At 47.5% G+C, this 25,681-nt stretch overlaps 1 protein-coding gene and 1 long non-coding RNA gene across 9 annotated transcripts in view; both read left to right on the top strand.

The window, feature by feature from the left end:
- The first annotated feature begins 3,136 nt into the window (after positions 1–3,136).
- The window catches only part of ABLIM3 (actin binding LIM protein family member 3), a 111,470-nt gene continuing 88,925 nt past the window's right edge, over positions 3,137–25,681 (top strand). For 3 of the 8 annotated variants that reach the window (XM_045437637.1, XM_045437650.1, XM_045437618.1), the window contains exons 1-2: positions 3,137–3,308; positions 3,666–3,765. In XM_045437637.1, the coding sequence (XP_045293593.1) occupies positions 3,753–3,765 (13 nt within the window). In that variant the 5' untranslated portion in view covers positions 3,137–3,308; positions 3,666–3,752. Of the gene's footprint in view, positions 3,309–3,407; positions 3,766–25,681 lie in introns of those variants that run through there. The other 5 variants (XM_045437679.1, XM_045437659.1, XM_045437643.1 and 2 more) reach the window with 4 other exon arrangements.
- LOC123576629 lies at positions 14,481–18,775 on the top strand. The gene is made up of 2 exons (XR_006701512.1): positions 14,481–15,594; positions 16,860–18,775. It is a non-coding gene; the product is annotated as an uncharacterized LOC123576629 (long non-coding RNA).

Raw genomic sequence — 25,681 nt, 5'->3', positions numbered from 1 at the left:
TCCATCCCACGAAGAAGGTGAACAATCTGTCTCCCAGTGGTTTTCCCACCTGGCTTTCCAACACCCAGGAGCATTTGCCTGTTTCCGAGTGAGACGTGTTTATCTCCATTCTGGAGTCTCAAAGTTCAAAACAAACTTCCAAACAAAGGGACCCTCCGCTCTGCAGTTTTCGGCTTCATTCTCTTGCAAGGACAGAGCCAAGATTCTGCTTTCCTGATGACTTTCACAGCCAATTCCACCGGGAATCCCACCCCCAGCTTCCTTCTGCGTCTTTCCTGGCTGCCTCCGATTGTTGTGGACATCCTCACGGGTATAGTTTTTTTTTTTTTTTTTTTTTTTAGCTTCTTTTAACTCTTTTCTTCCTATCTTTATAATGATGCAGGAAAAATAAGATTGTTTTCCCAACAGCAATTTGGGGCTGGTAGAGTGGACCAAAGTTCTCTCCAAAGAGCTGGATTCATCAGCATATATTATTAAAAAGAACCCTAGACAAGAAGAACCAATCAGTCAAGCTCCCTGTCGTTGGAAAATTCTGAGACATATTTTCATGGCCATCACTCTATGGAAAAGCCCAACAGGTTTGCATAAGTAGAAAAATGACAAGAATGTCTCTGAGGGCAGGTATAAGTGAGGAATATACTAAAACTCAGCACACGTCGTGTTCATTTGCTAAGCATTACACTGAGTATTTTAATACACACAATAATCCATGAGGTGGATACCATATTAATGTCCATTCTACAGATGAAGAATTTGAGGCTCATAGAGTATCTCACCCAAAGTCACATAGATACTAAATGACGGAGGTAGGACTGAAAATCAGCCAGTCTGGAAATGGCTCCCAGACTCTTAACCAAGCCACCACTGGGTTTGCCTAATTCATGCTTTGCTAACTTAATTATTGTCTACCACCCCTCTTCCAAGTAGGAGTTATGCTCCAGGAGAGCAGGTCCTTGTCTGTCCTGTTGTATCCCCAGCAGCCAGCATGGGGCCTAGCACAAAGTAGACACTCAATAAATGCGTACTGAGTGCATGAATTAATGAATGAATGCTATGGTTTGATTTGACAATATCCTGTTATCTGACAATTTCTGAACATTGAGGCTTTGGGTGATAACTAAATATGTTTATTGAACAGTCCTATTAATTTTACCTATTTAACTTACCTGACCCTGCTCCCGGGGCGGGGTGGGGGGGGGGGGGACAAAACTTTTCCAAGCATTAGAACCTAGCAAGTTACATGAAACTTAGGAATTGAATAAGGAATTCTAATCTGAAAATTTAAAGAGAAAGTACATGCAAATTTAAAGAGATCTTTTGGAATCGTGTATATAGTAATCACTTTCTATGTTTTCAAAGCTGTTCCAGGCCCCTGGCTTCTTCAGTAGCAAAGGTGGTCTATGAACCACCTGGGATACTCATTTCAAATGCAGAGCAAGAAAACCAGGAAACTGGGAATCTGCATTCTGCGACCATCTCAGTCGGTCTGATGTAAACAGAACTTTGACGCCTGCTGTGAGGAAGTTAAGGTTATTTTCTGCCCGTTGGAAAAAAACCCTAACAAGCTACCAAAATGTGTTTCAAAAACCGCTGACCCTTTGATTTATCTGATGATTCCTTAAGGACTGTGCCGTGTTGGGATCGTGAGCCATATCAATTTTTTTAGTCCTGTATAAGGCAGGAAATGTTGTATTTATCTGCAAGATACTCTTTCCCCAGTTTTGAGCGGGTGGTCACCTACCGTTGCCCTGACATCCCAGACTCCTGTGTACTGATTCACTCTCACAAGGAACCAAGCCAGGAGCGAGGGGAACTGGTCCAATTCCACCGTGAGATGCTGCGTGTCCGAGGGCAGGTGGCTCAGCCTCGGTGACCGACTGTTTGCACGTCCATAAGCCTGGGGTGTGAGTGTTCCCCACGTTTTGATTCTACACATGCTCAAACCAGAGTCCTTCTATAGACAGGGATCAGGGAGTCTCCCAATCTTGTTTTTCTGTACTCAAAAGTCATGCTTCTGTGACCATGAATTAAGTTCAGAAGGTGACAGAAGTAGTCAGGGGACTGTGAGGAACCCCACCCCACGGCATTACTCACGACCAAAAAATCAGAATACAGGTTTCTGTAATCCACACCCGCAAGAACTAATTACAAAGATAATGATAATAATACTTTGGGCAAGAGTCAGTTGGCCATACAAAAACTGGGGGAACCAGTGAGGTTGAGCCGGGAGGCCACATACCTGCCTTTGCCACAGATGGGGAACGACCTCAGGGTGGCGATTCCCAGACCTTCTGCTCTGAGGGCTGTACAATAGTAGATCCAGAAAAGACCTGGGGCATTCTGTCAACAAATGTTTACTGAGACCTCCTATGTGCCAGGCAACGTTCTGGGGATGGGGGGCCCTGTGGTGAACCCACCTGATGAGAGCCATACTCTCAACGAGTTAAGATTCTAGTGGGGAAGGGAGATGATAAACAATTGTCCCAAGTGAATCTCATAAAGGGGGAGGGAGGGACACATGTGAGGAGGCTGGTGGAACCCGTCCTGTCCACCCACTCGGTCCAACCGCCACCTTACACACGTGAGGAAAATGAGGCAGAAACAGCAGTGACCTGCTCAAGACCAGAGTCCACGGAGCAGGTTAGGAGTGGAGTTAGGAGACGCCTGGGTGGTTCAGTCGGTTAAGCGACCCACTTCAGCTCAGGTCATGATGAGCTCACCGTTCGTGGGTTCGAGCCCCACGGCTGGCTCTGTGCTGACCAGCTCAGAGGCTGGAGCCTGCTTCGGATTCTATGTCTCCCTCTCTCTCTGCCCCTCCCCTGATCGCGCTCTGTGTCTTAAAACTAAATAAACATTTTTGAAAATTTTAAGAAGCAGAGTTGGAAGTGAAAACTGTCTTCCTACAAAACCCATCCTTTCCTCACAGCCCCTCCCAGTGACTGCTTTATTTCCCTAACACTGTCTCCGCATAGACCCCGGCACTGAGGGAGGGGAAAGAAGCGCTCAAGCACCCCTCGGCTGGCCCCAGGGTACAAGGGTCCCCTGCATCCCCCCGCCATCACACCCCAAGACCCAGCGAGAAGCCTGGTGGGGCGGGGCCTGGCCACGCGCCGGCGCGTCCAGCAGGTGGCGGCAGCGAGCGGCCGCGCCCCCCGCGCTGCCACCCCGCGAGCCCGCATCATGGATGTCGAGCTCTCCTATTTCGCTTTGCTCGCCTTGGAATTCGAGACTCCAGACGAGGACCAGGATTCATGAGCCGGTCGCAGGGGCCCGGGCAGGGGCCTCTGGCTCCCGACGCTGGCCGAGAGGTGGGTCCCGGGGCGGTGGCTGCTCCCGAGGCCGGGCGGGGACGCGCTGCCCCCGCCCTGCCTCCCCGTGGTCCACACCCCCTTTGGGCTCCGGAGCCGCGGGGACGGAGTAGTCGGGGGTGCGCGCGGGCCGGCGCTGGCAGCCCCGCTCAGCCCGGCACTGGGGTCCGAGGGGCCGCAGGACGCGGCGCGCGTGCCCTCCCGCCGCCTCCTCCTCCCTGCTCTCACCTGCGCCCGTTAGCCCACTCGCCTTCAAGGCCAGTGGCTGCAGCCCAGTCCGCGAGGGTCGGACCGCAGAGGGAGAGGAGAGCACCTGAGGATACAGAGCGGGCACTGGACTGCCTTTTCACCCCCCAGGTGATGAGTGAGGTCGGAAGATCGCAAGATTTAAAAAGCAACCGGGTCCTCCGTATTGAATGAAAGACCCAGTGCAAAGGCATCACCATGAACACGAGCAGTAAGTGGGTCCTCCTCTCCTTTGCCATGGGAACAGGGTGGGGGCGGGAGGTGCAGGAGCCTGCGCTGGGGCTGCCTGGAAGGAGGAAGGAAGCCTGCCATCGTGGTGGACACATGGCCCCCAGACTCCTTCGTGGTCCTTCCTGTGCTCCCCCCGGGAAGAGGGATCTGGATCTGGCTTTTCATGGTCATTTTGCTAATGTTTTACTGGCAGCAACACTTGCCTCTGCGGGGAAGGCTGCCTCTCTCCTTCTAGCAATGCCTGGGAAGGCCTAGGAAGCACTAACGAACGTGGCCATTGTCTGACTGTGGGGCTTCTGAGGAGACCTCCCTGCACACAGCTGGAAAGCCACGGAGGACCTGGCTTGTCCTGAAGCTGGGAGGAGCAGGGAGGCTGGCGCTGGGGCTGGTGCTGGGTGGATGTGGGCAGGCAGTGGGCTGGGAGCGAGCAGTTTGATAAACAAATCATCAGGAAGCCACCTCTGGGTCTAGAGATTGTGAAATATCCTGCTTCTGAGCCTGCAGCCCCACGGGCCGGGGGCTGATGGCTCCACACACCTACAAGCTGTGTGGCCATCCTGAGAAGAGAGGAAAGGGACGAGCCCTTCGGCCGAGGTCTCTAACAGGCTAGAGGCAAGGACTGCTTTGCAGAGACAGGACCAGACATTTTGCTGCCGGGCTGGGCCTCGGCTGCTGAGACACGCAGGCAGAAATGCAAGGAGGCCCAGTCGGTTTCTCTGAGTATAGTCCCTTTGACCGTGGGCACCCAGATGACCACCACCCTGGAGAGGAGGTCGGGGTTCAAATCCTCTCCCTCCTGCTTCCTCATCAGCTTAGCTTGTCCTTCCAGTGGTAGGTGGGATTGTTGCATCAGAAGACCCCTAGCAGCATTCAGTTCCCTGGTCTCTGACTTTCCCGTCTGTCTCCTCTCTGGATCCCAGATTGCTCAGTAAAACGAGAAGGGTTGAATCCAAATCTGTAAGTTTCCTCTGAAGACGCTAGAGCTGAACAGCAAGGCTAGAAAAATCAGTACCTTCGGAGGCTGTGTCCAGACCAAACGCACGATTTCCCCACCCTCCCTCCATTTCAAGGCTGGTGGCGTGGAGGGGAGGAAAACAAAGCAACAGCCAGTGAGATGGAAATGAAATATATTTATTTACTATCTATTTGTATGACTCATCTCTCTGCTGTCTTTCTTTGTGTATTACATAGCTCTGCTAAGCAAGGGAGTGTGGCTGAACTCCCTCTGCCTCTTCCAGCCAAAGAATTTTGCCTCTTGATTTTCACAATCTGGACTGGTGCTTTGGCTTTACCCCAGGCTCAGGAAAAGAGCAAAATTCTGTAGACCTGCTCACCTGAGTGGGCCACACGTTTGCATCTGCGTCCTTTCAGCCAAGATGTGAATGGCCTGTCACTTGTCACTATCTCTAGGGGGGGAAACGGATTTATGGGAGTCCTTTCTCACTAAATGATGGAAGAGAAAGATGGCTCATCTATTTTTCAAGAAACTGAGAAATAAATTCACAAGCAGCTGGCCCTGCCCTTTTCTCTTGTCCCAGTAGCAACACCGAATGTTCCTAAAAGAAGGAAACAGGTTTTACTTTAAAAAAAAAAAAAAAAAAAAAAAAAAAAGAAATAACGACCAATAGAGTTGAATACTGCAGAAGACGAAAACTAACAGAAATGCTATTCCAGCCTCTCTAAGTAGGGAGAGTGCGTTCATCTTCCAGGCGTAGTGGAAAATAAACAGAGTACAGTGACATGGGGAGCCGTGGGGATCCCTAAGGTCCCTCCCCATAAGAAGAAGTGTTTCTCTAAGGGCTACCTGGGGGAACACTGTGGCCACTCATCTTAGGGCTCGGGGGCTGGGGTCCATCATCATCGAGGCTCCTCGCAAGCCTGAGAGGCCACAAATGGAGAGAACAGAAGTCAGACCTCACGGAAGTGAAGGAGTGGACAGGGTCACCAGGTTATAGGGACGGGGCGTTGGCAGAAGGTCATTGAGGTGGCCCGATCTAAGCAAAAATGCTCTCCCCTTTGGGATGTGAAATTCTTACGTAATCCTCGTGCCTGAAATTGAACCTAAGAGAAAGTCTTACTCAGTTTTTCTTTCACTTCCACGTACTGGGTCCTCACTCTCCACCAGTCGGTGTGCTAAGCCTCTCACCTGCATGGTCTCCCCAGCTCTCACCCCCAGCCCGTGAGATGGGTGTGTTTACTCTGGTTTTACCGGTGACGCCTTGTAGCTGACTCTTCAAGCCGTGCAGTTAGTTGTTGGATTAAGAAAGGTATTTGGATGCATTGCATTTTTGACAGGGTGCATCGTGCCTGCTCAGTGGTTCAGATGTCACCGTTGAAGTGGGGCAAAGCATGAGATTATTCTGAAGTTGTTTTCTGGGCAGGAGGAGTGTGGGACGGAGGTCTTGGGAGAGCATGTAACAGCTGACAGAGCTCGGGCTCTGGGATCCGCTGGTCCCAGGGTTCTGGTCCTCCTCTTCCACTCCTCAGCCGCGCGGTCTTCGGCATGGTCGTCACCGCAAACTGGGGACGATGGGACCCACCTTGCGTGGAATGGAGATAAATATTAACACGGCGTGTAAAATGCGGAGGGTGGTGCTGGGGCCGTAGCTGGCCTCATGTCAGTGACGGCGCTGTCCTTGTCACCACGGTGGTCATTGTGGCCGTTGTCAATGTGGGCTCTGTGTCATCAGCAGGCGGGTCACTCAGCCTCTCAGATGTCACACCGTTGTCGTAAATCGAGGATACCAGAAGTGTGGTTTTGAGGATTGAGCGCGATCACGAGACAACGCTTTGTAAACACACATGAAATTGTTTGTATTCGTGAGACACCCGTGGCTCAGATGGCAACACCAGGGGAGCGCTCCATCAGCGACTTCTCAGGGCGCTTCTAGTCTCATCACAACGCTTTCCTCCAAAAGCTAGCTGAGCGTTAGTACCCCACAGAGCAGGAATTCGAGACAAAGCGGTAATTTTGGAGGTGGTGGAGTGAGGTGGTGGTACAGACGTGGGCGGAATGCCAACGGAACGTCCCGCTGATGCATGCTGTCCGTGCGCCTTTGCTCTGTTCCGTCAGAGCCTTGTCCGTCATCCCACACTCGTCCACGTGACCACTGGCCACTTTTCTGAACCCACAGAGCAAGAAAGGCGCTGACCCCAACCCCATCACTTTCACACGGAGCCATGGAGGCACCCCCATCTAATCTGCATGTTGTTAGGCAACAGGAGATCTTTGGTTATTCCCTGTCAGTGTTGCCCATTCCCATGTCGGCCCCAGGAGCTCCCAAGCCCCTTGGTCCAAAGCCAGGGGAAACTGAGTTTACCGCAGGTGCCAGAGGCCCTGAGCTCCAGAGTCGATTCTGGGTGCCACAAAATGCGGTTCTCCTTACGTGGGTCAGAACCCCCAGAGCTCCTGAAAACTATGGCTTGTCGTCGGCATAAAACTCAGCACCGGCCCATCCTCCAGGTTGGGGAGCGTCATGCACACCATGTACGGTCGGGCTGAGAACCACCCTCCTTCGCCCCATCGGCTTTTCCTGTCCTCTGACCCTTGCCTTGGTCTCCATCATGGATTGGAGTCGCTGTTTTGGAGTAGACTGTTTTGCTAAAGAGACCATTGAGGGGTTATATCACCCCTACAAACGTACCAGGAGGTAAGCAGACACCATCCTGGGGCTATAAGAACCTGAGCTTTGGTGTATGGGTCCCCGAGTTCAGATGCAAGATCTGTGGTGCACTGTGTCCGTGATCTTGAACTGGAGAGCTCACGTCTCTGAGCCTAAATTTTATCACGTATGGAAAGTGAGCGATCACGCCAAAGTGCAGGGTTGTGGTGAGGATTAAGTGAAATCACGTGAGAAACTCACTGGCATCGGGTCCCAGGGGATGGAGTTGAATCTGAAGGTGAATTGGCCATTGAGCGGAGCCAGGTTCTAGAATGACAGTATCATAAGAACCCCACCCTCTGGTTGGAAATGAGCATGCTGTGCCGCTGTTGTAGCTAGCATTAGGTTCTGTTCATAGGAAAGCCATAGCTTCCTGAAGGAAGGCTTCGGAAAGATTATTAACCCAGTGTTGTATATGGCATGGGTTGAAAATTCAAGACAGGAAGTTGGGATCCTAGCTGAGAGAAAACTACCCTGGTTCAGAAAAGGTCTGAGGGCCAGGAGTTTGGGCGTTGCAAGGGAAAAGGTCTTTTAGAAAATAAAATCTACATGGCCTAGCACCTGTTGGATTATAGGGTAAAAACGAAGGGGAGGAAACTATCAGTTAGGGTCCTGGCAGGGAACAGACGGGCAGGTTGAAGGGGGCGAAATAGAAGGAGCCTTTGCAAGTGTGTGAGAAGCATGCAGAGAAGCGAACAAGAAGCCAGGACAGCCAAGTTCTAGAAGGCTGGTAACTGCCTGACCTCTCTCTCCTCCCTGCCTCCATCTCCTACTACGCTCCCCATTGGCCCAATCCAACCAGGGGCCAGAGGGCAAGGAAGGCGGTTGACGGGCCCATAATATTCAGCCTCGCAGGGCACAGTGCTGAGGAGAGAAGGCAGCAGAGTGGTGTGGAGAGGCCTGGGAGCTCAAAATTGAAGACATCCAGCGAAAGACGCAAGCTCTGCCAGGTCAAGAGCTCCAGGAATTCTTTAGGAACAGTCTCCATTACAAACGCAAACTTGGCGGGACACCCTCTAGAGAGATCTTAAATTCGCCAAATTTAGATAAAGTAGAAATGACTCTATACTTTATAAAGATGGAGATTTTTTTTTTTCTTTAAACCATGCTTCCCAAGTGAATGAAGCAGTTGGTCAACAAATGATTACTTGAGGCTGGGCGGGGGTGTTGGGGGAATAACGTAAGGAACCGTTTAAAAACCATCCAAAATGAGTATAACACACCTCTGAAAATCGCAATGTGATTTCAAGAGTATTTGTGTTGCATAAAGGAAGTGATATCAGTTCTGAGCTCCAGTTTTCCTATCTGGCAAAGGCTTTATCTTGCTGAGATATCATCTGCTGTGGTGAACGGTCCACAGCTGGCTGAGCTCCAACGGTAGCCAGATTCCATTGTAAAAGAACAGAAAACAACCAGAAGTGTGGAAGCACCTCTGACTTTTTGAATATTTCACCAGTTAAGTTGTTCTCCTTTAGTTCTTAAGGGCACAGACTGGAAATTGCCCCCTACTTGCTGTGTGTTCTTGAGCAAGTCACTTACCTTCTCTGTACCTCACTCACTTCCTCATCTGACCACACGAGACCTAAAAATAGTGCCTCTCTCATAGAGTTATTATAAAGAACATGTAAGTTAATAGTTGTGAATTGCTTGAAACACTGCAAGTGTTTATAAAATGAATAAAACCAGTGGATATTCGTTTGCTAGGCTTGCCACAACAAAGTACCACAGACCGGGTGGCTTAAACAACAGGAGTTTATTGTCTTACCGTTCTAGAGGCTAGAAATCCAAAATCAGGGCGTCGGCAAGATTGAGTCCCTCTGAGGGCCATGGAAACAACCAGTTCCAGCCTCTGTCCTTGGGGGTGAATGGCCGTCTTCTACCTGTGTCCCTTCACATCATCTTTCCTCTGTGTGTCTCCAAATTTCCCCTTTTGATAAGGACACAAGTCATATTGGACGGGGGCCCATTCTAATGACCTCATTTTTAACTTGGGTCCCTTTGTAAAGATCATATCTCCAGATAAGGTCACATTCTGGGAAGAGAGGGTTAGGACTCTACAACATAGGAATTCAATCCGTAACACAGTATTTGTTACAAAAATGACCCCCTCCAGGAGAAGACTTTTCTGTGGGTTGGTTCCCCCTGAATATCAGCTACCCCCTACCCCCTCCCCCCCCCCCCCGCGCTAGTGGAAGATGCTGACCTCTGACCAGCAGGGATAGAGCCTCTCCCTGAGCTTGAAGGGTAGGAGGTCCCCAGAAGGGAGGACTGTGGAGGCCTAGTATTCCACACTCAGTCTGTCTGAAGAAAACACACTCCCCACTCCATCCTCTCTCTGGGTCATTATGCAAAAGTGTAGCATCTCAGTGGTGTAACAGAATTTATAGTCACAGTATTGGTTTTCAATCTGCCTAGTTCCTGGGAATGTCCAACATGGGGAATAAGAATTGGATTGCTCGTTTGTTCACTCAACAGATATTTACTGACCACCAACCCTGCACCAGGCATGATGCGGGGGGACACAGTAGTAAGTATAACAGCCATGGCTCCTGCCTTCGTGGGTCATGCAGGCCCTGAAAAATGGGCCATCTGGTGGCCAGAGTGATGGGACATGTTTTATTTGCCCTTCCTCAGGTTTTCAATGAACTTGAATTCTTTGCCAACGTTGGGAAACTGGGAAATCGAGATATCAAATCTGGGATTCCTAGCTCCTCTTGAAAAAGCCAGAGAGGGGAAGGTCTCCATCCCTGCCCCTATTTTCCTACATGACACTAGTCAGTAGGATCGCCTGCTTTTAGTGGGGCAGGTACGGGTCTCTAGGGCAGAGCCCAGTTGCCACTGCTTCGTCTCAAACTGCACAAGGACAGCCTTGTACTTTTATGCTCCCTTGCCCCTGGGCACATTTTAATTTTTAAACCCCAGTCTAGTAGATGATCAATACAACATTAAACACAGAGAAGTGTCTCTTCACACAGAGATGCCAAGACGGCAACATATCCACTAATTTTTCCCGGAGAAAGCTTGATCTAGAGTTAGCAACTGATTAACACCGCCATGCTGTTAAAGTCCCCTTGGAATGAGCAAACTCCTGTCGCACAAATAAGGATTTCCTCAGCTGACCCATTCCCAGAAGGGTGATATCATATCCTGTCCGATACAGTTGGGCAAACATGTCCTGCCCCCATCTCCTAGAGGTCACTTTTGTTTCCAGGGGAGCCTAATAGTAGGGGGTAGGGCACAGACCGAAGGAAGGCAATTCTGGATAACCCATCCCAGCTCTGGGTCCTTTTTACAAACCAAAGGAAGGTACCGTGAAAGGCTGAACTATTCCAGAGATTCTTCTGACATAGGGGACCAGCCTGGTCCTTTTGAGGAGATCCGGTCAACAGCATGAGTTCTGTGTCGGTAAGGTCAGTTTATATACCCACCCAGCTAAGGAGTGATTGCCAGAAGGTGATCGCTGAACTTGACCTCATGTAGCATTCATCCCATATGGCTATTCAAGGCTTCTCCTCTGTCATTACAAGGTTCTCCTGCTTGAGAAACAAAGGTGAGTAAGTGGATAATGCCAACATAATTTCTTCAGTGGAGAGCAAATTTTTCTTCATTCTTCTAGAAGGAGTAAGGTAGCAAATAATTCATAGAAAGCAAAGCACAATGTCTAACATATCGTAGGTGCTCCAAAGATATTTGATGAATTCATTTATTAATGAAAAGCCTGCTCTTTTTTCTTGATGACAAAGAGCTCTCTACTAAGTTCTGGGTTCATCTTTTGGACCGTCTGCTAAGTTGCCCACTTGGACGTTCCCAGGCACTTCAAACTCAGCCTAAAATTTAATAAATTTATTCTCTTTAAAAGAAAAAATAGAGAAAAACTACTTCAACTCTAGAAAATAGTTGATCGCTAGAAGAGTCACCTAAGTGAGTCATTAAAAAGTAGTCCTCGTTGGGGCACCTGGGTGACTCAGTGGGTTGAATGTCCTACTTTGGCTCAAATGATGATCCCACAGCACACGAGTTCGAGCCCTGCATCCGACTCTGCTCTGACAGCCCGGAGCCTCCTTCGGGTTCTGCATTTCCCTCTCCTCACGCTCCCGTGTTCAGTCTGTGTCCACGTCTGGTCACTCCCACCTCCCAAGCCTGGCTGGACCTCTTCCATTCCTCAGCTACCATCACTTCCCTCTGTTTACGACACGAAGTATGGCAGCCACTGGAGTAAAAGGTTGGAGGAGGGGAGGAGGGGATCTCAAGTTCAGTAGGAGGCAGGGGGGCAATGTGGGCTGCCGGATGACACAATTCCAGGCTGCATGGACAGGAGGAGATCGTAGCATCGCTCTGCAGAACCCCGATGAGGCTGTGTCTGAAGCATGGCATTCAGGCAGACAGTGATCAACCAGAGCGTGCCCAGGAAAGGGTGGCCAGAAGGGTAGAGAGAGAGCATTGAAGTGGCAGTGGGGAGGTGTCAGAGTCAGCCCCACACATCTGCTTTGTGTCCCTCGGAGAGGATGAATGACCCCTTGATGATTTCACACAGTGCTACGGGGATGTGCCCTGCAACCCAAAAGTCCCTAGCCTCTCTACTAAGTTTATCACCAGCCAGACGAGGGTCCAGACAGGCTATGCTTTGCTGTCCCATCGCTCCCAGTGCCGCGGTTACAGCCGTGTGCTCCTGCAACAGCCCCCACACCCTCTCTTGGCAGAATTCCACTCTCTGCTGCCTGTATCCTTTCCAAACCTTCTTCCTCGCATCTGCTTAATTTTGTGCAGAGCGCAGGTCTTTCTCCATGAGCTGTTATCTCTTGCCCTCACCAGCACCAGCAGGGGCAATGGAGCGACTGCTTTGCAATAGTCTGTCTAATGACACAGTTGATCTATTTTAAGCACCTGAAGCACACCCCACTGCTGCCAATCTTCCCTCAGCAAGCTGCTCTCAGCATGCTGGAGCAGAGGCAGCCTGAGGTCTGTTCCTGCTTTTTGAGATCTGGGGAGACAGCCCAGGGATCCGGACCCTGCCCGTCCAAAGACGATCTAAGGCAACCGTAAAATTAGATATTTTTACGGTCAGCATGAGTTATTCTGGAAGCAGAAATGCCTGTGATGCTAGGATTATATGGGGCAGGAACCTCAAGTGAACAAAAATCCATCTTTCGAGGGATGGACACAGAGCCTGTGCCCTTCGCATGTAGAGAGGAGAGACCTGGGAGGCAGCATTTCAGGAACAAAGAGAAGCCCAACCCCCATCAGAGATCTCTTAGGCCCCCACCACGTTTTTCTCCTCCTCCTAATCAAGAGACATTCTTTTCCAACTAGAGGCTGAGTGCAAATGTTTTACGTATACGAGTTATTTAATCCTTACAACAATCCTACGTGGGTCTTCTCTGTATCATAAACCTAAGACACTCCCTGTGTTATGTTGGCTCTCACCATCCTTCACAGAACTCACCGCAGTCGGTAACAGTTTCATCCATTCGCATGTGTACTTTGTTTCTGTCTTTTACTGTCTTTGGACTGTAAACCACATGATGACAGGCCTGTCTGTTTTGTTCACTTGCCGGGTGCTCCAGACTCATCACAGTGCTTGACCCAGAGTGACGATAGCTAACGTGAGCATTTACTGTGGACCAGGCACTGTGCTAACTAAACTCTTCACAGACAGAAACTCACTTTACAACTTTGATTGAAAGTTGTAGGAAATAGGTAGTAATAGTGCCCTCATTTTCCGGAGGAGGGAATTAGAGCCCAAGGACTGAGTCATTGGCCCCAAATCTCACATTTAATAAGCAATGATGAAAACATGCTCAACATCACTAATCATTAGGGAAATGCAAACCAAAACCACAATGAGAGGACGCCTGGGTGGCTCAGTGGGTTAGGCATCCGACTTCGGCTCAGGTCATGATCTCAGGGTCTGTGGGTTCGAGCCCCGCATCGGGTTCTGTGCTGACAGCTCAGAGCCTGGAGCCTACTTCAGGTTCTGTGTCTCCCTCTCTCTCTGCCCCTCCCCCATGCGCACGCACGCTCTCTCTCTCTCAAAAATAAACATTTAAAAATTTTTTTAAAAACACACAATGAGAGAACACCTCACACCTGTCAGAATGGCTTGTATCAAAAAGACAAGGAATAACAAGTGTTGGTGAGGATGTGGAGGAACAAGACCCTTTGTGGACCAGTGGTGGGAAAGTGGATTGGTGCAGCCACTATGGAAAACAGGGTGGAGGTTTCTCAGAAATTAAAAATAGAACTACCATTTGATCCAGTAATGCCACTTCTGGGTATTTACCTGACGAAAATGAAAACACTAATTTGAAAAGATACATGCACCCCTGTGTTTATGGCAGCGTTATTTACAATGGCCAAGATATGGAAGCAGCCTAAGTGTCCACTGTTAAATGAGTGGATAAAAAAGGTGTGAGATGGGGCGCCTGGGTGGCGCAGTCGGTTAGGCGTCCGACTTCAGCCAGGTCACGATCTCGCGGTCCGTGAGTTCGAGCCCCACATCAGGCTCTGGGCTGATGGCTCAGAGCCTGGAGCCTGTTTCCGATTCTGTGTCTCCCTCTCTCTCTGCCCCTCCCCCGTTCATGCTCTGTCTCTCTCTGTCCCAAAAATGAATAAACGTTGAAAAAAAAATTTTAGAAAAAAAAAGGTGTGAGATATATATATCCACAATGGAATATTACTCAACCTCAAAAAAGAATGTGATCTTGTCATTTGCAACAGCATAGATGGACCTAGAAGGTATCATGCTAAGTGAAATAAGTAAGAGAAAGACAAATACTATATGATTTCACTCATAGGTGGAAGCTAAGAAAAACAGACACAAGCATTAAAAAAGCAGAAACAGTCCCATAAATACAAAGAATATACAGGTGGTTGACAGAGGGAACGGGAAGCGGGTAGGGGCAAAATGAGCGAAGGGGAGTGGGAGACACAGGCTTCCAGTTACGGAATGAGTAAGTCACAGGAATGAAAGGCACAGCAGGGGGAATATAGTCAGTGATATTGTGATAGCATTAGCTACCCTTGGGGTGAGCATAGCATAATCTATAGAGAAGTTGAATCACTATGTTGTACACCTGAAACTAATATGACATTGTGTGTCGACTCTGATAAGAAAATAATCATAAGTAATGAAACCTTGAGCGAATATGCAAATGGACGAATTGAACAAGGAATATTTAATTCCCCCCTTTTTCATGAAAGGGAAATGAGGTTCAACGTGAAGACACCTGGCCACCCTCACGTGAGCTAGGAGGTATAGGGCAGGCGTCTAGAACCATGTCCATCTGACCCTGATCTCCTTTCCCTCCTTCCTGCTTCCTCCTTTTCACCATCTGTCCCCATTTTACACTAACGAGCATCACAGGGGGAAGGTGTGGGTTGCGGTCGCTGACCCTACAGTCAGTCTCCTGTTGGATGCCCAGCCCTGCTGTCCCATTCACTGGGGCAATGACACAAATCCCTGCTCTGGGTAGAGCAGCATGCCAGACCTTGTGGTGTGGGAGATGCACAGGACAGAGAGCATGACCTCGGATCGCCTCCTTCCAGTGTCACCGTAGGGTGGACACAAGTTTGTGACTGAAATACTAGAGAAGCCATCATGGGTGTTGAGAGAGAAGGAAAGAGTGAAGCAGAAGACAGGCCAGATTCCTTTGGAAGACTTGGGACATCCTTTGTCGAGAAGACCTTGGAAAGTGAATACACTTTTGTTGGGTAGAGTATAAGGGAAAGTTGGGGCATTCCAGATGGGCTTCCGCAATCCTTCTCCAGCATGAATTCCACAGTCCGTGTTGCACAATGTCTGTGTCCTGGGCCCTTGGCTGGGGTGGGGACGAAATAAATAGATGCAGAGTGTTTCAGGAAATGTCAGGAAAGTCCAGTTGGTCTGTACTCTGTAGAGTATGACTAGGTGGCCAGAGAGGAAATAAGCCTGGGCAGTTGGTGAGGATCAGATTTTTGCGAGTTTTAAATGCCAGTCTAGAGGGTGTTTGTTACAGTCTATGGCCAATGAGGAGCTGTGGGAGGTTCTGAGCCAAGCAGTGACCTGACCAGAGCTGTGCATTATTTAGAACTATCCCCTCGGCAACACATACCTGATGGACGGGAGAGCCCACGGGCAGTGAGAGGCAGGCTAAGCTCAGTGGTGCCGGGTGAGTGGATGGCAGGGGAGGTGCGAGGTACAGAGAGCCCGCTGTGCATTACTGCTCTGACGCCCACAGGTAGACCTGTTATCTGATTCTGATTTCTGGGACTGGGAACTGATACTTTGAAAACTAGGTTACTAACCAAATCCAGCCGCCTAGATAGTGTATTTGATAAACACCTGAGCTGTGGAGTCAGACTACCTGGGTTCACATTCCAGCTCGGCCACTCGCTAGCCATGCAGGCTTCGGTGCCTTGCTTTGTCCCCAAAGTTGCAGTTTTGTCTCAAGATGGGAATATTGGGGTAATGCTTAGCGAGGGAATGGAGGTATGATGCTTAACGCAGTGCCCGGCACACGAAAACGCCCGGTAATGATTAATAGTGGTAAAGGGATGAAATCCATTTGAATGTGTGGGGGAAACCTCTTTTAAATACACAAAGTAATTGGGGCGCCTGGGTGGCTCAGTTGGTCAAGCGTCTGACTTTGGCTCAGGTCATGATCTCATGGTTCATGGGTTCGAGCCCCCCATCGGGCTCTCTGCTGTCAGCATAGAGCCTTGTTCAGGTCCTCTGCCCCCTCTCTCTCTCTGCCCCTCCCACTCATTCTCTCTCATAAATAAACAAACAAATCAATAAACACGCAAATTAATCGACACATAGTGTCGTTACGATGCAGTTCGCCTCTTCGTCATCCCATCGCGAAAGGGGAGCAAAGGTATAGATTGATAACCCAGGGCTCTGTTTGGCTGACATTTAAGGAATGCTTTATTATATGTCCGACTATAGTATTCTAAACTTTCCTCAAATGGTCCCTTTTGATCCTAGGCTTGAGTCAGAAATAAAATTAGTGCTGTAGAGGATAATACTAATTGAGTAGGGAGCATGTCGTACTAGACCAGGGGTTGACGCCTTTTTCTGTAATGGGCTAGGTAGTAAATATTTTGGATTCTGTAGGCCATACAGTCTCTGTGGCATGAAAGCAGCCCCCAGACAATGCGTAATCAAATGGGTGAGGCTTCCATCCAATCAGAATTTATATACAAAACTAGAGGTGCCCAGGTGGCTCAGTCGGTTAAGCAGCCGACTTCGGCTCAGGTCATGATCTCACGGTCCGTGAGTTCGAGCCCCGCGTCGCGCTCTGTGCTGACAGCTCAGAGCCTGGAGCCTGTTTCAGATTCTGTGTCTCCCTGTCTCTCTGCCCCTCCCCTGCTTGCACTCTGTGTCTCTCTCTCTCTCTCAAAAATAAATAAACATTAAAAAAATTTTTTAAAGTATTTACCAGAATGAAAGTGGAGAGCGACTTAACCCCCGAGCCAGAGTTGGCTGACCCCGATGCTACATAATCTCCACCATCTCTTCCAGCGTTGACATGACACTGCAACAGTGACACCGAAATGCCTAGTCCTTAGCTCGTCGTTGTAACTACAAGGGGAATTTACTTCGAATATGATACACAAGATGCACTGGAAAGATTGACACAGAAAGGCCTATACAAAGTTGTCTCCAGTCTTTGTGCCATCGTCATCGTCAGCACACCCCATAATTCACACTCTCCCCAAGGGACCACTTAATGCCAGGCTGCCCAGGCTGCCCTGGGATCTGTTCAGTAGCCGGCTCTTGGGCTATAGAGAACGATACTGGGAAAAGACACTCAGGGTGGTACTCCACACCCCTGCTTCCTGTCCAGAACGGAGTCTCCTCCTGCTTTGCTCCCCATTCACACTTCCTACTCAAAGCCCCCGTTCCCTTGTAAGGAAATACCGTAGCCAGGTGTCTGTTCAGTTACCATCCCTCCCTCTGATTCTTTCCCACCAATTCCATGCTGGGGCATGTAATGGTTGTCAGCTGTAGTGTTCTGCGGCTCCCCCAGGTGACGACATGTGACCTAGACTGGCCAATCAGAGTTTCCCATCTACCTTGGCCGCAAAGATTGCTCATCAGTGGACATTAGACCCAAGAAAAGCCAACCAGAGTATTCCTTGAAGTTGAGCAGGGAGCCATTGGGAAGGAGAAATATTCGTTTCGTTGAGGTTGCTGAGCTGAGGAGATTCTGGGAGGGCCCAGGGATTCCAGTGGCCATTCTTATCCAGTGTGTGGGAGGAAGAAGCTGTCTGAAAAATAAAGTCATAGCTCTGACCATACAGTAAGGCCCCCGAATCTAGCCAGACCTGAAGTCAGAGGCTACCTACCACTCCCCAGCCCCCAGACCTCCCAGTTGGAAGGACCAACAAATTCACTTTTTGCTTAAACTACACTTCAGCGGGGTTTCTGTAAATTACAACAGAAAGGATCCTAACTAGGGCACTTCTTTTTTAACCATTCTTCCTTTTGGCAACTATCTCCTATAATTATTCCCATTTATCAAAATCCTAGTCATCTGTAAGCTAAAAGACTCTTCCAGTCCAGCCTCCTCTCATCCACCCCTGAAGTGATTTCATTCCTTCTTCTCAAGTCCCTGGCCCTTGATTTAAAACATTCTTATGGTCACAGGTCATTTGCTGGAGATCAACATGGTTTCTTCATGCGCATTTCCTAGCACTCTTCTTAGCGTATAAGCTCCTTGAGGAGAGGAGCCATAAGTCAGATGTCCATAGGATAGATTTCCTCCCCAACTTCATGCTACAGACCAGGAGGGAGCCGGAGAGTTACTGCTGGAGCTTATAAATCCATGCGTGCGCTAAGCCTCAAATGCATAATATTCTGTCAAATCTACATGCTGGAGAAAATTCAGTATGGCCAGAAGCTACCGTAACTATTACTTAAATGTAATACTAATATAGAGAGGCTAGCAAATACTTGGGGCATTCAAAACAAGTCCTCAAGTGATCTGAATGTTATTACATGGATGTACACGTATGTGGAAACCTTTTGAGTTTTACACTTAAGATGTGTGCACTTTAGGCAAGTTATGCCGCCATTCAAAGTCAAAACTGAAATAAAAATACAGGAGTCCTCATAGTTGACAAATCTGTCCATCACTAGTCAATACACAAAAAATTAATTTGAAATGCATCAGAGACCTAAATAAACTGAAAGCTAAAACTATACAGGTCCTAGAAGAAAATATAAGAGAATAGCTTATGCCCCTGAGGTAGGCAATGACTCCTTAGAACCCTAAAAGCAGCAAAAAAAAAAAAAAAAAAAATAGGCAAGAAATTCTAACAGACGCTTCACAAAATAACATATACGAATGGTCAATCAGCACACAAAACATGTACAACATCATTACTCATCAGGGAGATGCCACTTAAAACGACCAATTTAAACCCACCAAAATGGCTAAAATTCCTCACACATTGTTGGTGGGAATGTAAAATGGTACAACTTTGGGAGCCCGTGAGTTTCCTAAAAACTGAACGCACGCCTACCTATGATCCAGCACCCCCACCCCTAGGTATTTACCCGTGAGAGATGAAAACATGCATCTGCAAAAAAAGATTTGTGCAGGAATGTTCCTGGCAGCTTGACTCATAACATCCCAAAGCTGAAAACAACCCAAATGTTCATCTACAGACAAGAAAATAAACAAATTGTGTTACATTTTACACAGTGGATTGCTACTCACCAGAATGAATAAATAAATAAATAGCCAACTATTGATACGAGCCATAGCATAAATGAAATCTCACAAGCATGCCAAGTAAAGGGAGCCAGATGTAAAAGATCACATACTGTATGATTCCATTATATGAAGTTCGAGAACAGGCAAAACTAATCTATGGGGGTGGAAATTATAATTGTTTGCCTCCGGTTGGGGAAGGAGTGATTGATTGCAACAGCTTGCAGCAAGTTATCTGGAGTGGTGGAAACTGCCCAATCTTGACTGTAGATGTTGTTTACATGGGTTTATGCATTTGTCAAAGCATTGTTTTTAAGATCTACGTATTTCATGATTTTTTAAAACCTTTTCAGTGCTTATTTATTTTTGAGAAAGAGAGAGAGCGCCAGCAGGGGAGGGGCAGAGAGAGAGGGAGACACAGCATCTGAAGCAGGCTCCAGGCTCCAAGCTGTCAGCAGGGAGCCCAACACGGGGCTCAAAATCACGAACTGTGAGATCATGACCTGAGCCAAAGTCAGATGCTGAACCAGCTGGGCCACCCAGGTGCCCCTACATATTTCATTTATAATTTATACCCAACTTATGTGTGTGTATATACATATATATATATATATATATATATATATAATAAGTATTATGTATATATATAATACGTATATAAATATATGTACACACATTTACATATATATGTGTATATATGTATATATACATATACATATGTGTATATATAAATATATATGTATATATAGTTATGTATAAACTTTTATACTCTAAATTTTACATATAAATAATATATAGGTATGTAAATATATACTAGGTATAGATATATAAATATATAGGTACATAACTGTATATCGTATATAAATATATAACAATTATATAAATATACATTATATGTATAAATATATATATAAAGAGAGAGAGAGAGACAGAGAGAGACCTTTTAAAACATTCCTAAGCTTAGAAACAGAAGAACTGACTCCAAATCTCAACTCTCCTATGAACTCTGTGATATCTGCTAGGATCCTCATCAACCTAATAGATCTATCAGCCTCGCTTACCTCAAAGGGCTGTTTCAACTGTAATAACACCTGGGAAAGTGCTTGGGAAACTTTCAACTGTATCTTTTAAGAGTCTCTTCTGCAAGTTACTTTGTGTAGCTCTCTCCCTGACCCAGATGTTCTAGCTATACTGGCCCCCTTGAACTCGCCATGTGCTTCCCAGCCTCAGGGCCCTTGCTCATGCTGTTCCTCCACCCACATTCTTCTTCTCCCTGGTCTGCCGTGGCTGGCTTCAAATTCTTGCAGTGTCAGCCGACATGCTTTATCTTCAGATTACCTGTCCCCACCCCTTACTCATTTCCTTCTTTCGACTAGTCCTACTTTGTAGTTATTTATTTGTTTATTGACTTACTGTGTATTTTCCCCCATGGAATTGTGAACGCGCAAAGAATAGGAAGCATGCTGGTTTTATTCACCAGTGCATCCCTAGTCCTTAACACATAGCAATTACCCAGTCTGCAAGAAATTACCCAAGTTTATTGCCAAATAAATGACTACACCAACACGCATGAGCTTCAGGGCATGGCCTTTAAAATCTGCTTGCGCTGACTGGTCTTCCCTGGACTCGGTGGGTACCAGAAAAGGGACACCAGGGTAATGCTAGTGTCATTGTAGCGTGCTCACTTGGGAAAAGCTTTGGGGGTCAAAGGACTCAAGAAAACCTTAGGACACCTTGTCCTTAGGAAGTCTGAGACGCTCTGTATTCATAGCTATTCTTTATGGTCCCTCTGTTGGCTCACCACCTGGCGTTCTGACTGTACCTCCAGGTTGAGAAGAATCTGAAGCACAAATAGGCTAACTATCTAACAGGCAAGAATTGTCCTCCAGCTCCAGAGCCCTCTGCGTCCCGTACCCGGCACAGAGACCGGAAGCAAATGGTATGAATGCCTGTGTCCGTCCTCTTGCTTGGCACTTTTCAGACTTCTGGCTTCTCATGGAGCTTTTAGCCCTAATCTCCTCTGTCCCCCTCCCTCTAATAATCGAACCACTGTCTTCTCTTGGGTTTTCTGGATCTGAATGCCATTGCCCTTACTGAGGTCATTTCTCTTTTTGGTATTAGCCCCAGGTTGAGTGGCTGCCCCCACGTCCAGGACACCTGAGCGTCACACATAGCTAATCTGCCTGTGGGAGCTCTCTGAAACCTTCTGTTTTATAACTGGAATGTGTTTGCTGGCCTGGATTATTTTGGCTTCTGTGACATCAGTGCTATGGGGAAATGCTCCTTAGCCAGTGGCAAAGTCCATTTGACTGTGTGAACTTAGAGAATGCTCTGGTGAAAATGTAGGGGCTTTGAAATAGGGGAGAAGTTTCCCCCTGCTCCCCACCTACTTCCTCTGTAGCCAAAATTCTGTTTCTCTCTGCCTGTATCCCTTGAAATTTGTATTCTTTTCAATAGATAATGTCAATAAGGCCTTTATGTGAGTGGGATTTGGGGCTTCTCTGTTTCTCATCTGAGAATCTGTCCTATGCCAATGAGTTTGGGCCTGTGGCCCACATGTTAATTATTGTACCCGGTTTCTGGAGTCGACTGGGGACAGAATGCCTTTTTGGCTAGAAAAGAGGTATTCTGGTAGGATTTTTTTTTCTTGAAGCATTAATCTGGCTTAGAGAGGCTGAGAGAGCAAAAATGCTTGTATGTTTCATTGACATTTGCTCCTTCTTTTCTGAGCAACACGTTTAACTGGGGTTTGGGAATCAAATGTTAATGAATCTCTTGGGATTTCTTGAACCTATATTGGCAATAATCATTTTTTCTGACATCAGTGCCAGGAAATAAAAAACAAAAAACAATATTTTAGGATGCAGAATAGTGGAAAGGGAGCCTAGTGGTCTCTGTGAGTGTGTGATGTGTGTGTGTGTGTGTGTGTGTGTGTGTGTGTGCAAAAGTGTAGAAAAGAAAGTTCACTGAACTAGGGTCAGAAGGCATATGTAGGAGTCTGGCCACATCTCTCCACCTCCCTGAGCCTCAGTTTTTTCATCCATAAAATGGGCAACATGACCGTCACCTCTCCTGACTCCCATGTCTGGTGAAAGTCAAATGAGGCAGTGAATGAGAAAGCCTTTGGGGTAGCCTCTGTTTTGCTAGTTATTAAGTAGATGCCTTTTTCCCTTGGCTATTCTTTGAAAGAGAAGCCAGCATATATTTGGCTTTTTTTTTTATTACTTTTGGTTGCTGGCTATGTGTCTTTTAATCATTAAAATTTAATACAATTCTGCACAGCAGTTGAGCAAAGGCAAATCCAGCTTTATTTGGGTTATAGGTAAATAGGGCAAGGTAAAAAGAGTCAGTTCATTGCGGGTTTAGTGTCCTTATGTTCAGTTGTCCTCATTTTAAATATTTCATCCCATTGTTAGGCCATGCGTCCAACCATGTATTTCAGTCTCTCATTCAGAAAGCGTGGTCTCTACAATTAAGTGATAATAAAAAGAGACATAGGACAGCAAGCACAGGATAGAGGCTTTGCACTTCTCTTTGTGTCTGGAAGGGCAGTGGACAAGCCAGACCATAAAGAAAGAACCCTTTCATCACTCTCGTCAGAGCAGGTGATTTGTTTTGGCCAACAGGCCCAGAATTTCACCCCTCAGCTCCTTTTACAATTCCCAGGTGAGTGGTACCTGGTGACACCTGTGTCCAGCTCGGGAAGGACATCCTGCGTCCATCTCAGTAGGCCTCCCCTTTTACTGTGCCCCTTCCTCAAAGCTCTGACACTTTTCAGCTGCTCTTTGGATGATTTCTGCTGGTGACTAGCCTGACAAAGGCAGTGGGGCAAGAGCAGTCAGGACTTCTTCCTGCTGGAAGCCATCTGCCTCAAGATGCGTTTTCCAGGAAATGTCACCCGTCCGAATGCAGAAGCCCCTCTGGCGTGTCTGTTTCAGACTGGGAGTCTCTGGTGTTGAGAAAGATCAGGATGCATTTGAGGAAAAAGGAAGAAAGCCAGTGTGGCTGTCATGCACTGCCAGAGGGGAAAAGGGTCTGGGAAGAGATGGGGGAAGCTGGCAGGGACCGGGCCACGCAGGGCCTTGCAGACCATGGCAGGCAGTCTGGCTCTATCCCAAAGGTCAAGTGAAGCCACTGAATGGTGTTAAATGCCATTGGCGGTAGTGGGAGTCAAGGTGAAGCGTCATCAGATTTGCATTTTGAAAGCATCTCTGTGGCTACTGTGTGGAGAGTGGGTGAGGAGAAGGTCCGGTGTGGACCTGCTGGGATTCTCCAGGCAAGAGATGTTAGGGCTGAGGTGGTGCAGGGCATATTGTACTCTAGAGGCATTGCATAATTTTGATTCCCTGGCAGCTTTTATACCCTTTATATTATTTAAAATACTGCTGTGGAGCCTATATAAGTTTGCTTGGGCTACCCTAACAAAATACCCCACGTGGGTGGCTTAAACAACAGAAATCTATCTTACGATAGCTCTGGAGGCTCGAAGTCTGAGATCGAGGGGTCATGAGGGTTGGTTTCTCTGGAGGCCTCTCTCCTTGGCTTGTGGACGGCTGTCTTCTTCCTGTGCCTTCACATCGCTGCGTGCATGCTTCTGCCCTGATCTCCTCTTCTTATAAGGACATCAGTCTATTAGGTTAGAGCCTACTCTAATGGCTTCATTTTAACCTAATCACCTCCTTAAAGACCCTGACTCCAAATAAAGCCACATTTTGATCCCTAACGTGCTTTTATTTTTTGATTCCTTACAAAGGGTATTGAGCTGAGCTTTAGTGTTTCTGGTATTTGTCATTTTGCGTCCCCCCCCCCCACACACACACACCCACCCCTACCCAGTAACCACATTGTGTATAGGAAAAGTTACATAACCATTTGATGGATTTCATTTGGGTTTTGGTCTTCCACCAGAATGTTGAACTTGACCATGTTGTGATTTCTATTACAGCGTGGTTTAGCCACAGAAATTTCCTGTACTGGCTCCTAGTTACTTCTTGGGAACATGTCTGTTGCATTTGCCTTCTCTGTGGGCTCAAGAAATACCTGTTGTAGGAAACAGCTGTCAAGTTCATCCTGACCAGAAACTTAACTCCTCACCTCATCCCACGGGCGTGTCTAAATGTTTGGCGAGGACCCGCAAGAATCCTCTAGGCTGTGGCATTTCTCCTCAAGCAATTTAAAATCTGCTAAGGGAAATAAAGCAAGCACAAGTAACGCCATTATAGGCTAGAAAATGTTCTAGGTCAGTGGTGGTCCCCTGACCGGCAGCAGGAGCATCACCAGGGAACTCATTAGAAATGCAAATTCTCAGCCTCACGCGAGACCTATTCAATGGAAAACCGGGGCATTGGGGCCCAGCAATCTGTCTTTTGACAAGACATTTAGGGAGCGTGATGCCTGCTCAAGTTTGAGAACCACTGCTTAGTCATAAGGAGTATATGCCATGAGTTTTTAAAGAAGAGAGCTCATATTTAGAGGAAAGTGAGGGGAGAATCTGGAAGAATTTCTAGAAGTATGTTGCATACGAGATGGGCCTTGAGGAGTGGGTTGGATTTTGATATTTATATGTAGATGATCATATTTACTACAGTTGCCATCTGCATGTTTATGTATTTCTTTTACAGAAGTAATTAACAGCCTGGACTCTTAACTCGAAAGATCTGCTAGCTGTCCCTTCCTTGCATTTTAACTGGCTCACTATGAATTGAAGCTTCCACCAACATATGCTCAGTTATAGAACTGGCAATTACAATTGGAGGCATTTTGTTGGCGGATAGTTTCCATTCCAAACATAGCTTGAATTGGAGGTGGAGATTCTACCTCTCTATCCTTGAGGTAAAATCAGGCCAAAGCATCCTTGAATCTCATAGTGGCTAGGGAGCTTTAAAATCATCTAGTCTAATACCCAGCCAGACAACCTCTGAGCTGGCTTTGAAACATGGGTGGCATCAGGACGCTGAGCATAGACACACACACTTCTGCTAGCCCACTGAATGAATCTGTAGCAGGGGTGGGCAAGCTGTGGCTCGAAGGTTAATTCCGGCCCACTGCCTATCTTCGTAAATAAAGTTTTATTGGAACGCAGCCATGCTCATTCATTTTCCTGTTGTCTATGGCTGCTTTTGAGCTACAATGGTGCAGAATTTTAACCCCCTCCTTAAGACTGTATTTGCAGGAGCTCTTGGTTCAAATTAACTCACGTTAAACCGGATTCTGTGGGCTCCTGGACTTTTGAGCAGCTGCTCTTGAGATCTAAATGCACTGTGCTCTCTGTATATGCCGTTCTAGCCAAGTGTATTGTACCTCCAGCTACCAAGCCCCCTCCCTGCTCGTGCAGTCTGCTTGACTCTTCTGCCTGCACTGCCCATTTCCATTTCATCCCATCCCGTCCACTCTCCTAAGCTCAGGTCTTTTTTCTGGTACCGTGGATCCTGCGGCCATGGCATGAACACTAGACTTGGCATCAGAAGTCCTGGATTCTAGTCCTGACTCTGCTGTTGAATCCAAAAACACGAGCTAAAATTCAGTCAAGACACTG

The sequence above is a fragment of the Leopardus geoffroyi genome, chromosome A1 (genome assembly GCF_018350155.1).
Source record: "Leopardus geoffroyi isolate Oge1 chromosome A1, O.geoffroyi_Oge1_pat1.0, whole genome shotgun sequence".
Taxonomy (NCBI): Eukaryota; Metazoa; Chordata; class Mammalia; order Carnivora; family Felidae; genus Leopardus; species Leopardus geoffroyi.
Note: the sequence above shows the minus strand (reverse complement) of the source record. Positions and strands in the feature narration are given on the sequence as shown.